At 40.8% G+C, this 16,236-nt stretch overlaps 1 protein-coding gene across 1 annotated transcript in view; it reads left to right on the top strand.

The window, feature by feature from the left end:
• The window catches only part of ubl3a (ubiquitin-like 3a), a 172,187-nt gene that overhangs the window by 112,610 nt on the left and 43,341 nt on the right, over positions 1-16,236 (top strand). Inside the window, exon 2 of the mRNA XM_034178215.1 lies at positions 16,062-16,170. Coding sequence (XP_034034106.1) covers positions 16,062-16,170 — 109 coding nt within the window. The remainder of the gene's footprint in view (positions 1-16,061; positions 16,171-16,236) is intronic.

The following is a 16,236-nucleotide window of genomic DNA, read 5'->3' as shown; positions in this document are numbered from 1 at the left end:
GAGTAGAATGGGAGGCAGAGCCTTCAGCTTTCAGGCTCCTATCCTGTGGAACCAGCTCCCAATTCAGATCAGGGAGACAGACACCCTCTCTACTTTTAAGATTAGGCTTAAACTTTCCTTTTTGCTAAAGCTTATAGTTAGGGCTGGATCAGGTGACCCTGAACCATCCCTTAGTTATGCTGCTATAGACGTAGACTGCTGGGGGGTTCCCATGATGCACTGTTTCTTTCTCTTTTTGCTCTGTATGCACCCACTCTGCATTTAATCATAGTGATTGATCTCTGCTCCCCTCCACAGCATGTCTTTTTCCTGGTTCTCTCCCTCAGCCCCAACCAGTCCCAGCAGAAGACTGCCCCTCCCTGAGCCTGGTTCTGCTGGAGTTTCTTCCTGTTAAAAGGGAGTTTTTCCTTCCCACTGTAGCCAAGTGCTTGCTCACAGGGGGTCGTTTTGACCGTTGGGGTTTTACATCATTATTGTATGGCCTTGCCTTACAATATAAAGCGCCTTGGGGCAACTGTTTGTTGTGATTTGGCGCTATATAAAAAAAAAAATTGATTGATTGATTGAAGTGACAATCTGTTTATATCAAACCAATATTTCACTTTTTCCAACTCTATTTATCACTTGTGCCACTTCCTGTATATCTGATCCAGAGTAAAATAATGTTGTATCGTCAGCAAATAAAATGCTACCAAGTACATTAGATATATTCACAAAATCATTGATATACAAAATAAACAGTTTGGGTCCAAGTACTGACCCTTGTGGTACTCCACACATAATATTACACAATTCTGATTTAGTATTATTTATCTGAACAAACTGTTTTCTATTTTCTAAGTAGCTTTTTACCCACTGATGTGCAATCCCTCTTATTCCATATTGTTGTAACTTGTGAAGCAATCTTGAATGATCGATAACATCAAAAGCTTTTTTCAAGTCAATAAAAACACTTACCATTTAATCCTTATTATCTGTTGCTGTTGATATTTTCTCTGTTAATTCCATAATTGCCATAGCTGTCGAATGTTTTGTTCTAAATCCATACTGAGCATTATTTAAAATATGATGTTTCTCAATGAATTTATCCAACCTTGTCACAAAAACCTTTTCCATAATTTTAGAAAACTGTGGAAGCAATGACACTGGCCTGTAATTTTAAACGTTATGTTTGTCTCCATTTTTATATAATGGGACTACCTTGGCAATTTTCATTTCGTCTGGGAAAATTCCTGTTCACAGAGACAGATTACAAGCCATAAATAAATATAGGGCATGTGTTGCTCAATTTTCCCTGCATCACCATTGCAGCATTTTGCTCCTTGATCCAAGACAGTTGATTTTCTTGGGTTTTGAGAACAACAGAACTACTGGTAATAACTGAGATCCCACATAATCAGTGCTAAATTGTGTGGGCTTCCCAAATGTTTGTGTGCTGGCTTGTGAACATTGCACATGTGACATAGACAGCAATATGTAAATGAGGATTTTGCATGTGTTCATGACCTTGAGGGTAAAATGAACTTGAATCAGCCACTTGCAGGCATGCGCACAATAGGATAAACACATATTTTAACTGAAAATGTAAATTTGTGAACATTTGCCAAACCAAAAATGAATGTGCCTTGAAAATGATTTGCTCTTTCAGGAGAAACGCAAGGTTTGTGACGACACAAGCCCAGGAGCTGGAGCTATCCAGCATTTTTAGGTGCTAGAAAAGCACCTCCATCATTGTATGCATCTGGAGATGACCACTGGCAAGATGTGTCACCTGAAACAATCAAATCCAAAAAGGAATTTAATATTGGTTAAAAATAAAAAGGGTGGGGGAGGAGGAACAGAAATGCATGATAAATGTCACTTTTAATGTCACTCAAAGGGATCACCCCTTTGAGTCTGGTCAGCTTGAGGTTTCTTCCTCAAATCATCAGTGGGAGTTTTTCCTTATCACTGTCGCCTGTGTGCTTGCTCTGGGGGTTGGTAAGGCATCTTGATCCAACTATGTTGTGATTTGGTGCTATATAAATTGAAATTGAAATTTTATTTAGGCAGTGAATATTTCATTTGGTTAAAAACAGGCCACAATAAATCAATGTTTATTCATGGTGTTTTCAGTGCTAAATAAGATTACTTAGTGGAAAATAAAGAACCACATACCCGAAAAGCTCACAGGTAATGTTTCTGAATTAGATTTATGCATGTCTGCATTGATTGAGCAAAAGTGGGTAATGCACCTTTTTTTTCAGTCATTCATTCATTCATTCATTCTTTTTGGTGGCTGGTTTGGGATCTGAAACAAAACCCAGGAGTGCATAATCAAAAGGCTTTGCAATAGCTTCATTGTGAGCAGTGGTGGACACGTTCCGCTGATCACTAACTAATTATCAAAGCTAATGTTTTCATTATCAGGTTAGCTTTTCAGATAACTTTGAAAACCATCATTGGACCAATTATCTTCTGATACGTTTTGGTCCGATAATTTTTATACCGCTAACATATTATTGCAGACGTGGTGAATAAAGCTTAACAGTTACAAACATTTATTAAAGTAGACCTGCATTAAAATAAATGTGGTCAGATCTCAGAAAGAAATAGCTGATATGTATTTATAAGACCCTTATGAATGCAGTAAAGTAAATCTGCAAGCCCAAATTTGTAATTCAGCGGAGAAATCTTCATTTAAAAATGACAAATTTGCAGCTAAAATTTGGCCCTCGGCGAAAACTGTTTGTACATCCGGGACATTGCAGTGACTTCCGGCAGAAGACGGAGCGCTCCCGCCTTCAGTCCAATCCCGCATTGAAATTGATTTTATCTGTTAGTAATGTTACTGTTATACACATCCTGGTTTCAGCATCCAAAAGTAAGCTGCAATGAATGTGAGATACAGCTCTGCATGCTCAGATCAGCGGCGACATCAAGAGCGGGCGACGTTCTTCCCGACGCCTCACTTTTCTGCCTCCGCTGCGCTTACTGAGTCTGCCATGCTCGGTAAACGCCGAAGCGGGCCACTCACATCGCCCCTGTGTCTGCTGTGCAGCCGGCACCACGTCCCTGTCTACTGAATGGAGGTGCAGCCAACTTGGCAAAAGTCCAGAGACTACGCTCACTGTTTTGATGCGGAGTGGCCGGTGACACCTGTTGCTGCAAGGACAGACTTTCCGCAGCGCCGCACGTCTCGGTAATCGGAGCCGCAGAGCTCCGTGGCCGCTGAGAGAGGTTTATATCTTTTTAATGACTTGGATTCTTTGCGGGTCCCGCCTCCGTACCCCGCGACAGAAACACCGGAGGCGAAAGACAGTAGATTTTCAATGCAACACCACTCAATGAAACGGGCGTATGAAAAAGTCCCCCAAAATAATTTTCAAGCACAAATAAAAGAAATGTGTACTCACCAAACGTGCCGCAAGACAATATGAAGTTTTAAAAAAGTAGATCCTTCCGTATAAGACAAGAAAAGGTGCAGATGCAAACTGACGTAAATCCACAAATTACAGTTGGCGCGCACAGTGCATGCTGGGATAAATGGTAAATTGTAAATGGACTGCATATCAGACGCTCAAAGTGCTTTACAATTATGCCTCACATTCACCCCGATGTCAGGGTGCTGCCATACAAGGTGCTCACTACACACCGGGAGCAATAGGGGATTAAAGGCCTTGCCCAAGGGCCCTTAGTGATTTTCCAGTCAGGCGGGGATTTGAACCCATGATCTTCTGGACTCGAGCCCAACACCTTAACCACTAGACCATCACCTCCCCAATAGGGATAGGGTCTTTTCCCTGACGTCTCAGCAGCGTCCCGGATGTGATGACAGTTTTGCGGAGGGCTAAATTTTAGCTGTAAATTTGTCATTTTTAAATGAAGATTTCTCCATTGAATGACAGATCTGGGCTTGCAGATTTACTTTACTACATTCAGAAGGATCTTATGTGTAAATATGTCATTTTTTGGTGAAAAGATCGGACTGCATTTATTTCAGTGCAGGTCTACTTTAAGTCTAAAATCAGTTGAGTACTTACCTGTTAAATGTTTTGTAGTAGATGTGGAGTTCTATCCTCTGTAAACAGAGGAGAGCTGGTTTCAGAAGAAACTGCTCTATCCTCTGCAGGCAAAGGAGAACTGGTCACAAAAAATAAAAAAGCTCATTTCTTTTGACCCCATACTGATACGCTGGCAATATCAGCCAAGTCATCCAGAGGCATACAGTTTTAACTTATAGTTAAAAATTTAACCAAGCTAATTTTGGACAAGTTATTTAAATTAACGTCACGTCTGAAGATTTATAAAGTGAAAATATCAAATATATATGTTTTAGTTTTAAAGTAGTGCACTAAGATTGAAGGTTTTAGTGTGTACGTGCTGTCTCCACAAAGTGCATTATGGGTAATCTCAGTACATTCACGACAGAAGAAATGCATTTGAGATGCTCTGATCAGGCTCCACACAGACAACAGCATTAAACTCTTTGTATATTGTGCCTAAAACTCTCATGAATATATTCTCTGGGTTTATAGACGTTGTTATTGTGTTTGTTTTATGTAAAAATGCCAAAAGAAGCCCAGGTTGCTTCTCCATTATTTTCAATTGGAATATTGCAATCAATTCCTGTTTGCGCTTTAAAATCCTGCTTATGTCAAACACTGTCGTCTTTGTTCCAGAGTAATACATATAAGATGTCTGAAATTCACTTTGCGTTTATTAAATTCCATGCATCTTAAACGTAGCAGACACAAATTATCTGGAATTTTGTTTTGGCAAGTTTTCACGGTCTCTACTGCCATCTACTGGCCAGTAGTGTTCATGGCAGTATTCGCCCTATGTGCTGAGCGTCTGGACACCAGTAGATGGCAGTGTTCTGTTTATTTTGACACCGGTTATATCAGATGGTTGTCTATTACAACTTGGCAGTTTTGCAAATGCCATTTTTTTTTGACAAATAAAAAATGGAATATTTTACAAAAGCACATTTATATGTAAACACCAACACACACCTCACATTAACGTGTTGATTTTTACATAGAATGAATGAGTCAACCAATCAGTGTTAGCAGAGGCACATTTTACCCATAATCCCTTTGGCATCTGTCTGTGTTTGTTACAAAACTTCAGAATTAGTGCATTATTGCTTTATTTTCCAAGACCTCCGCCTCACGGCAATGCTGTTGAGTAGAGAGTTGAGCTTTGCTGCTCCTTTCAACTGCTTCTTTGCTGCAAGCTATGTATTAAGCAGGAGCTTCCAGCAGTGGGCAGGGCGTACAAAGACAAAAGTGCTGACTCATTGTTTGGGTCTGTGGTCGCCTTTGATGCTGCTAGAAGCGATTGTGGTGTTAAAACTCATAAACAGCTTGTTAGTAGTTGCAAATGTATTGGAGACAATACTGGAAGTTACCGGTTATCGGTTAGCTGTAGCTTCCGATAAATTTTGCGGTGGTTTATCAGTTTAGCTTTATAAAAGCTAACTTTTCAGTTAGCTGATTATCTGTTGTCGAAGCTATCTTTTTGGTTATCTGTGCCCACCACTGATTGTGAGCAGTAAATGTGATTGCCTGCTGCATTCTTTTGCGGTAAGATTTTTAATGTATGCTTCAGCTGCACTTCTTTGATGGTCAAGAATGTACTGAACTCTGCATCAGACCGGCGCACCCTCTATAGTACAGGCAGAGCTGGAAGCTGATGGAGGATTATCATCAATTTCTCTTTTGGAAGTCACTGTAGTCAGACAACTCCACAAGGAGGAGGTTGATGAGATCCATCCAGGAATGCTGAAGGCTCTGGGTATGGAGGGACTGTCTTGGATGCGACATCTCTTCAACATTGCGTTGAGGTCTGGGACAGTGCTTAAGGAGTGGTAAACTGGGGTGGTGGTCCCCATGCTTAAAAAAGGGGGCCAGAGAGTGTGTGTCAACTACAGGGGCATCACACTACTCAACCTCCCTGGTAAAATCTACTCCAGGGTGCTGGAAAGGAGAGTTCAGCCAATAGTCGAACCTCTGATTTAAGAGGAACAATGCGGGTTCCGTCCTGGTCGTAGAACAACTGACCAGCTCTTCACTCTCACAAGGATCCTGGAAGGTGCCTGGGAGCATGCCCATCCAGTCTACACGTGTTTTGTGGCTACATCAGCCTGTGACCTCCAACACTGACTGGATTGGTTCTCAGCCGCGTGTGAAGCAGCTGGGATGAGGATCAGCACCTCTAAATCTGAGGCCATGGTTCTCAGCAGGAAACTAATGCATCGTCTACTCCGGGTAGGGAATGCGGTCTTGCCCCAAGTGATGGAGTTCAAGTACCTCTGGGTCACAAGTGAGGGGGCAGTGGAGTGTGAGATTGGCCAGAGAATTGGCGCAGCAGGGGCAGTATTGCATTCGCTCTACCATACTGTTGTGACAAAAAGGGAGCTGAGCCAAAAGGCGAAGCTCTTGATCTACTGGTCAGTCTTTGTTCCTACTCTTAGAGATAGGGTGAGAAGCTTGGTCATCCGTGGTTAGCTCGGAGTAGAGTCACTGCTCCTTCATGTTGAAAGGAGCCAGTTGAGGTGGTAGTCTGGAGGGAAGTCTGGGGTCCCCTCCTGGAGCTGTTGCCCCCGCAACCCAATCCCGGTAAGTAGTTGAAGATGAGTGAGTGATGTACATAAGTATTCACAGCCTTTGCCATGAAGCTGAAAATTGTGTTCAGGTACATCCTGTTTCCACTGATCATCTGTAACATTACAAAATGTGGAAAAAGTGAAATGCTGTGAATACATTCCAGATGCAATGTATTGTTAAAACAAAAAAAATTAGTACAATCCCACTCAAAAATATTGATTGGAAAAAACTGTCAAGATGACAAAAACTACCTGACACTACTGGATTATAACTACTGTGGGTCAATTTACATTTCCACTCTGACACGGTAGCTTTCATCCAGTGGGGCAGAGAGTGCCATCAGACAATTTAACACCGTGAGACAGTTTTGAAGAAGGGAGCAAATGTGAGAGAAGCTAAATGTTTGTTTGTCAGCACCTTTATGTGTGAATACACAAAGTCCTGCTCTCTCATAACTGGAACAGCTGTTCATAATGCACAGAAGAGAGTGTAAGTAAATATACTTCCTTGACATTGCTGTAAAATGTTATTACTGCCACTTTCGAGGAGAATGCAGGGAGATCCTCAAGGAGCGAGGTAGGGAGAGCTAACACCATGGTGCTGTTGAAAAATGAAGAAAAGAGTGAAACAAAGGTAAATGACGAATGAATAGAAAAACACTATCTCAAGAGCAAAGAAGAGCAAATATGGGCAATGGGAATAAAGTTACCTGTAAGGATAGAGAATCCAAGCCAAGAAAGACTTGAGTATAGCAAACAAGAAGTTGGATACGGTACTAAGAGGAAAAGAGAACTCAGTGCACCTTATTAAGATGAAGCTACATGAGTGTTCTGTCCTTATGCATTCCTGCAGTCCGAAGTGTGTGTCGTGTAAAACTGAGAGTACGAGAAACTGTGTGATAGTGGGAATGCAGAGGTTGCCATAAGGAGAGACAGCATAATGTGACACAGTGTAAATGGGTAAGGGAAGGATATTCTGTCTTGTATGTAGGCATTATCACACTAAAGGGCCTTTCACACTGAGCACAAATTCAGCACGCATTGCTCTAAAAGCCATTATTTTCATGAGAAGCATCGCGCAAATGGCGTCATCATGCAAATGTCATCATGCAAACACCTTTTTGTGAAGGCTCTCAGATGCTCCGCTGACAGCGCACCATCGCTTGATGTCAAACTTACCGCGGTCAAAGTTCAACTCAATCCAACTTTCACCGCTGCGTGCTGTCATAGATTTGCGGATCCAATAGAAATGAGGCATTAGTCCAGAACACAGAAGATGACAGAGTGCAGAAATGTGTGCCAGAGGAAGATCAGAACTGCTAATTTATACACAGTAGTTTTCTAAAGAAAATCCTTCATTTATTCTTAATTATTCTTATCCTTAATTAATAAAAAGATTTAAATAAAAAAATCTAAGTCGTATAGAGTTTGGACTGTTTTTATAGTCAGAGCAGTAAAAATTAAAAAAAAATCTTGTGTAGGTTTATTTGGTAAAAATAGAAATAACGCAATGCTGAAATAGCCTCGGCTGTATGAGCATGAGCATAACCATAGGAAATAGAATGTGACCTTTTGACTTCTTAAAATAGGTCATGGTTAGCCATCTTTGAACTTGTCCAAGGTCTGTGTCCTAAGAATGTTCCCTGTGAACTTGAAGACCCTGGCAATAATTGGGTTGGACTTAATTTGAACACAGACAGACGGAAGGACACAAGGCCTTCGCAATACCCCATGGCCGTATTTTAGCTTTGGGTAAAAATAGATCAAACAGTACAAATATAAAACATTGACTGAGCTCGAGTGAGTGATTGATTCTGCAGCTAAAGGCTAAGCTAACGTTAGCTGATAAAACTTAATTGTTCAGTGGTGCACTAATGTCACGTTTTATTTTCAGATTACTCACTCACCTCAGACAAACTTGCAGATGCTCCGTTGCTCAAATTGTGTGTGTGTGTGTGTGTATATATATTTTATATATATATATCCAAAAATCAAGAATTTTGGATTGATTGCATCTGCACGATCACACCGGCTGCTGTCTCTCTCTCTCTCTCTCTCTAACTGGCTGCTAGGGGTCTTTGGCTGGGCCGGCTTCTTTAGCTCCGCCCAACCTCACTCCTCACTGCTTTTTGCTGCTAATCTTGTGTTTATGACTCACAGAGTGTTTAGTTTTTCCTGTCGCGAATCCATGATGGTGATTGTTGGCATTCACCAGACGCTCGAAAAGCCAGATAGTGACGGAGAACCTCTATCCCCTCTGCGCGTCCAGATGCGTTGTTGCCACGTGCACCTTTACAAAAAACACAAGCGAATGCGCAGAATAATCACGTGGCGTGCAGTGTGAAAAGCCCTTGAGCCAGCTCGATATAGCTGTCACCATGGCAATGTTATGCTAAGGATCAGAGGCCAGATGCAGAAACCTTTGTGTGTAGGTAAGATTAAATGTCTGTGTCTGAGTGGTGTCCAAAAAATGAGGTGGGCTTCATAGATAATTGGCAAAGCTTCTGGGGAAAACCTGGTCTTGTTAGGAGAGACGGCATCCATCCCACTTTGGATGGAGCAGCTCTCATTTCTAGAAATCTGGCCAATTTTCTTAAATCCTCCAAACCGTGACTATCCAGGGTTGGGACCAGGAAGCAGAGTTGTAGTCTTACACACCTCTCTGCAGCTTCTCTCCCCCTGCCATCCCCTCATTACCCCATCCCCGTAGAGACGATGCTTGCTCCCAGACTACCAATAACCAGCAAAAATCTATTTAATCATAAAAATTCAAAAAGAAAAAATAATATAGCACCTTCAACTGCACCACAGACTAAAACAGTTAAATGTGGTCTATTAAACATTAGGTCTCTCTCTTCTAAGTCCCTGTTGGTAAATGATATAATAATTGATCAACATATTGATTTATTCTGCCTAACAGAAACCTGGTTACAGCAGGATGAATATGTTAGTTTAAATGAGTCAACACCCCCGAGTCACACTAACTGTCAGAATGCTCGTAGCACGGGCCGGGGCGGAGGATTAGCAGCAATCTTCCATTCCAGCTTATTAATTAATCAAAAACCCAGACAGAGCTTTAATTCATTTGAAAGCTTGTCTCTTAGTCTTGTCCATCCAAATTGGAAGTCCCAAAAACCAGTTTTATTTGTTATTATCTATCGTCCACCTGGTCGTTACTGTGAGTTTCTCTGTGAATTTTCAGACCTTTTGTCTGACTTAGTGCTTAGCTCAGATAAGATAATTATAGTGGGCGATTTTAACATCCACACAGATGCTGAGAATGACAGCCTCAACACTGCATTTAATCTATTATTAGACTCTATTGGCTTTGCTCAAAAAGTAAATGAGTCCACCCACCACTTTAATCATATCTTAGATCTTGTTCTGACTTATGGTATGGAAATAGAAGACTTAACAGTATTCCCTGAAAACTCCCTTCTGTCTGATCATTTCTTAATAACATTTACATTTACTCTGATGGACTACCCAGCAGTAGGGAATAAGTTTCATTACACTAGAAGTCTTTCAGAAAGCGCTGTAACTAGGTTTAAGGATATGATTCCTTCTTTATGTTCTCTAATGCCATATAACAACACAGTGGTATAACTCACAAACTCGTAGCTTAAAGCAGATAACCCGTAAGTTGGAGAGGAAATGGCGTCTCACTAATTTAGAAGATCTTCACTTAGCCTGGAAAAAGAGTCTGTTGCTCTATAAAAAAGCCCTCCGTAAAGCTAGGACATCTTTCTACTCATCACTAATTGAAGAAAATAAGAACAACCCCAGGTTTCTTTTCAGCACTGTAGCCAGGCTGACAAAGAGTCAGAGCTCTATTGAGCTGAGTATTCCATTAACTTTAACTAGTAATGACTTCATGACTTTCTTTGCTAACAAAATTTTAACTATTAGAGAAAAAATTACTCATAACCATCCCAAAGACGTATCGTTATCTTTGGCTGCTTTCAGTGATGCCGGTATTTGGTTAGACTCTTTCTCTCCGATTGTTCTGTCTGAGTTATTTTCATTAGTTACTTCATCCAAACCATCAACATGTTTATTAGACCCCATTCCTACCAGGCTGCTCAAGGAAGCCCTACCATTATTTAATGCTTCGATCTTAAATATGATCAATCTATCTTTGTTAGTTGGCTATGTACCACAGGCTTTTAAGGTGGCAGTAATTAAACCATTACTTAAAAAGCCATCACTTGACCCAGCTATCTTAGCTAATTATAGGCCAATCTCCAACCTTCCTTTTCTCTCAAAAATTCTTGAAAGGGTAGTTGTAAAACAGCTAACTGATCATCTGCAGAGGAATGGTCTATTTGAAGAGTTTCAGTCAGGTTTTAGAATTCATCATAGTACAGAAACAGCATTAGTGAAGGTTACAAATGATCTTCTTATGGCCTTGGACAGTGGACTCATCTCTGTGCTTGTTCTGTTAGACCTCAGTGCTGCTTTTGATACTGTTGACCATAAAATTTTATTACAGAGATTAGAGCATGCCATAGGTATTAAAGGCACTACGCTGCGGTGGTTTGAATCATATTTGTCTAATAGATTACAATTTGTTCATGTAAATGGGGAATCTTCTTCACAGACTAAAGTTAATTATGGAGTTCCACAAGGTTCTGTGCTAGGACCAATTTTATTCACTTTATATATGCTTCCCTTAGGCAGTATTATTAGACGGTATTGCTTAAATTTTCATTGTTACGCAGATGATACCCAGCTTTATCTATCCATGAAGCCAGAGGACACACACCAATTAGCTAAACTGCAGGATTGTCTTACAGACATAAAGACATGGATGACCTCTAATTTCCTGCTTTTAAACTCAGATAAAACTGAAGTTATTGTACTTGGCCCCACAAATCTTAGAAACATGGTGTCTAACCAGATCCTTACTCTGGATGGCATTACCCTGACCTCTAGTAATACTGTGAGAAATCTTGGAGTCATTTTTGATCAGGATATGTCATTCAAAGCGCATATTAAACAATATGTAGGACTGCTTTTTTGCATTTACGCAATATCTCTAAAATCAGAAAGGTCTTGTCTCAGAGTGATGCTGAAAAACTAATTCATGCATTTATTTCCTCTAGGCTGGACTATTGTAATTCATTATTATCAGGTTGTCCTAAAAGTTCCCTAAAAAGCCTTCAGTTAATTCAAAATGCTGCAGCTAGAGTACTGACGGGGACTAGAAGGAGAGAGCGTATCTCACCTATATTGGCCTCTCTTCATTGGCTTCCTGTTAATTCTAGAATAGAATTTAAAATTCTTCTTCTTACTTATAAGGTTTTGAATAATCAGGTCCCATCTTAACTTAGGGACCTCGTAGTACCATATCACCCCAATAGAGCGCTTCGCTCTCAGACTGCAGGCTTACTTGTAGTTCCTAGGGTTTGTAAGAGTAGAATGGGAGGCAGAGCCTTCAGCTTTCAGGCTCCTCTCCTGTGGAACCAGCTCCCAATTCAGATCAGGGAGACAGACACCCTCTCTACTTTTAAGATTAGGCTTAAAACTTTCCTTTTTGCTAAAGCTTATAGTTAGGGCTGGATCAGGTGACCCTGAACCATCCCTTAGTTATGCTGCTGTAGACGTAGACTGCTGGGGGGTTCCCATGATGCACTGTTTCTTTCTCTTTTTGCTCTGTATGCACCACTCTGCATTTAATCATTAGTGATCGATCTCTGCTCCCCTCCACAGCATGTCTTTTTCCTGGTTCTCTCCCTCAGCCCCAACCAGTCCCAGCAGAAGACTGCCCCTCCCTGAGCCTGGTTCTGCTGGAGGTTTCTTCCTGTTAAAAGGGAGTTTTTCCTTCCCACTGTAGCCAAGTGCTTGCTCACAGGGGGTCGTTTTAACCGTTGGGGTTTTACATAATTATTGTATGGCCTTGCCTTACAATATAAAGCGCCTTGGGGCAACTGTTTGTTGTGATTTGGCGCTATATAAAAAAAATTGATTGATTGATTGATTGTCTGCACAAAAGCAGACATATGCATATGCCCTTTTTCACATACTTTGTGAACATGTACAAAACATTTGCAAACCATCTTCCACTCCCTCAATTCACAATTTATGGATGTTGACATAGCTTTCATCAGTTCTTCACATATGCATAACTGTTTGTTGCATAACTTTTTCATTTAAATGGCCAGCAAAGAGTAGTTGAATCAGGTAATACCCAAAACCAATCCTTGTCAGGGCTCACCATTTCTGATTATCCAAAGGCTTCTCTTTACCCTCGCATTTTCATTTTAGGGCATTTCATCCTTTGTGAAACATTTTTGTGAGTATTTGTAAGGTTGGGTACTATTTAAATGTGATCTATTCCAATTCAGTTTTTTAAATCAATTACACTTTTCCATTTCAAAATGTTAAAAACAAAAATTATTAGGTCAAATGTTTTGATAACCAAAATCAAGCTATACCCAAAACATAACCAAAATATACCCCCCTTAAAGGTTGTGACTGGTGATGTAACACAAAAAGTTTCATTGTTCACAATTTCTCCACTCCCAATCACAGAAAAGTACAGCTCCTTCAGAGTTGTCAGGGTAATTTGGTGGCTTCCTTCTAGTTGTTTCAGCTCTGTGACATTTCCTCAAAATTTTTTCACTTGTCAGCATGTACTTAATGTACAGTGTATACTGGCTGACCTGCAAAATATGATCCATCATCTATATATACACAGTTGCTGGAATTGTTGCACATAAAATAGAACAGGAATCAGCAGTATCACTTTTTTGATTTTTTTTAAATAGTTTTTATTTACAGTATTTTTTTTATGGAGTGTCGGACATATAGGTGTGTTGGCGTGTTTTATCTTTGGGTTCACGTGTTTGTATTCAGTATGTTGCATGGCCCAAATTAGTCAACATGACTTCTGATGATCACATTTGCGTATTTGTGTATATATGTTTCTGTATGGCTCTTCCATACTCAGACTAAGCTGATTTGATAACATGCTTACAGAGATCTGTGTTTCAATCCGGTGGTGTTAGCACTGTTACATCACTGCAGCTCTGTGTGTGTGTGTGTGTGTGTCTCTGTGTGTGTCTCTGTCTCTCTGTGTGTGTGTGAGAGAGAGAGAGAGACTCAGCTCAGTGGAGTATTGGGTGAAGAGCTTGTGTTGTAGGAGGTCAGTCCTATCGGACACATCCACATGGAGTCTCACAAGGAACAATGACATGTATAGTGTGGGTGCTCTGTGATAGTCAACACATTGAGTGGCTTGTGTATGCCCTCTCTGGAGTGGGCACAGTGAATAGCAACTCCTTCTCAAAGTGATGGTAGAGAAGCTTGAATCTTCGACTGGACTGGGTTGCTTGACGCAAGGACGTTTCGCTTCTTATCACAGAAGCTTCCTCAGTTAAATTTCTTGCTCTGGTAGTCTGACTTCTGTCTTGACTCTTGTACAGAAGAATAAAAGAAGCCAGCAAAAGCTGGAGTTTTAAACCTAACCAGACCCTCCTACCGAGAGGCAGACTGCTATTGGCTAGTGACTAACAATCGCTCTAATTAGCACCTATTGTGCTGTAGTTAGCACCCTCCTAATGACAGGGCAGCTTGTCAGTGCTTCCTTCACTCCCCTCCCAAACCATTTCGCCTCTCTGGCTAAGATTTTAACTTCCTTGTCCTCAAACGTGTGGTTGGTATCTTTAAGGTGGAGATGAACTGCAGACTGAAGTCCACCGGAGCCCTCTCTGCGGTGCTGGTATAGCCTTTTGTGCAACAGCTGCTTAGTCTCACCTATGTAGTGATCGTTACAGTTTTCCTGCCATCTGATAGAATACACTACATTGCTCTGTTTGCTCTCTTCTTGGATCCGTCTCCTGTCTGTCTGGTCTCTTTGTTCTTTGGGACTTCTGCACTTTATCCAGGGACCATCGTGAGTACCCACATACTGTGAGGGCTTTTTGGACATGATGTTGTTCTTTAGCCTTTCCCTCTGTAGTTGTGGGCACCTGTAGGGCTCTGTGTTGGAGTCCTGATCACCCCGAGCTTGTGTTCAAGGGGGCAATCCAGTCCAGTCGAAGATTCAAGCTTCTCTACTATGGAAACCACCTGGACAACTGAGAGCCTTCACAGAAACATTTAAAGTGATTGAAACAAGCTGTTGCTTTGAAACCTGAAAAGGGGTTTATTTTAGGATGCACCATCTCAGAGGCTTTGGACTATTTTTGATGATTTTTAAAATGCCTACTGATAGGAGCTGATGGTACACGAGTGTCATATAGTCATCCCTGATGTGATAGTGCACCACACTATGGATTATGCAATACCGTCAATACAGTGTTAAATCAGTTTTTTTTATCAAATGATAGCACAGATCACCTAACAGACTAGAAATATTTTTTAATTGCATTTACTGTGGTATGGACTGGGAGATGCCTTGTCCCAGCACACAAACAGCTTCAGCAGTAATTGAACCTCAGTTTTTTGCATGGGAGTCCAACACTTTACCCCAGTTTACTTGGTCTGGTACCCCCTTTAAGGCAGATAATAAAAACAGTGTGGAGTGCCATGGCAGTGCCTGTGTGTGATTAGACTGAGCAGAGTCACTCTAAGTATGCGTTTCTGTGTGTGAATTGTTAGTTTGCACATTTTAAACTGAAATGTCAGAGACCATACTGGCATACTGAAACACTGTTGAGACAGAGGCTGAATTCTCACAGCTTCAGTGGTTCTATTCTACCTCTGACCTCACAGTAGGTACAGAAAACCATGTTTTCTCTACCCAAAACTGCCACCCTATTATTTAGTTCTGATTGGTGGATACTGGTGGTAAAATATCAGGAATAAACTATTGCAAGCAGATCGCATTTTCTTTAATCATTGGTTTTCTTCCCAGATGAACTAATTGTGCATTTTTGTGAGCTGTTAAACATGGTGTCAGCCAGTGTTAATTGTGGTGAAATTAATGTGATAAGTTGTGAATAATAATGTGAACTTTGCTTGTTCCTTCTTGCCAGAGAGTTTTAAGAGTGTATGCTTAATTAGCAAATGAGCCAGAATAATGCAATACAAAATATAAATGTCAGTAAAAATACAGCTGGCTGAAGCAGTGGGCCCACTGATTATAAGAAACTGAGCTAGAAGAAAATAAAACTTGGGTTTTGATCTAATAAATATAAAATATTCTACTTAATGTGCACACCCACCCAGCAAAACATCTGGCTTGTGAGTGGGGAAGGCCAGAGGGTTACAAATTGTAGCAGAAGTGTGACCCAGAGAAAAGGAAACGGTTGAGGGGATCGGAGAAAATCAAAGAGGAAGTTTGGATGGGAGTTAATCCTGCAGAAAGACGGTCCTCAGGTTTTGTAAGCCTGTTTCTTATTAAATTACTTAATGTGAGCCTGTGTGTTTCCTGATTTTAGTTAAATGTTACAGAAAACATGTGTATTCTTAATTTCATGTATGTTTTTGTAACAAAATATAATGTTTGACTTTGTGTGTGTTTCAGATAAATCTGCGGCTAATTTTAGTCAGTGGGAAGACAAAAGAATTCCTGTTCTCTCCAAATGATTCGGCTTCAGACATTGCCAAACATGTCTATGAGAACTGGCCGATGGGTGAGTAGCTCCCCAGTGAAATGAACTAGAATTAAGTAGGAGAGGTGGAGTCAAATAACTGTCAGT

Source organism: Thalassophryne amazonica, chromosome 9, assembly GCF_902500255.1.
Source record: "Thalassophryne amazonica chromosome 9, fThaAma1.1, whole genome shotgun sequence".
NCBI classification, from domain to species: domain Eukaryota; kingdom Metazoa; phylum Chordata; class Actinopteri; order Batrachoidiformes; family Batrachoididae; genus Thalassophryne; species Thalassophryne amazonica.
Note: the sequence above shows the minus strand (reverse complement) of the source record. Positions and strands in the feature narration are given on the sequence as shown.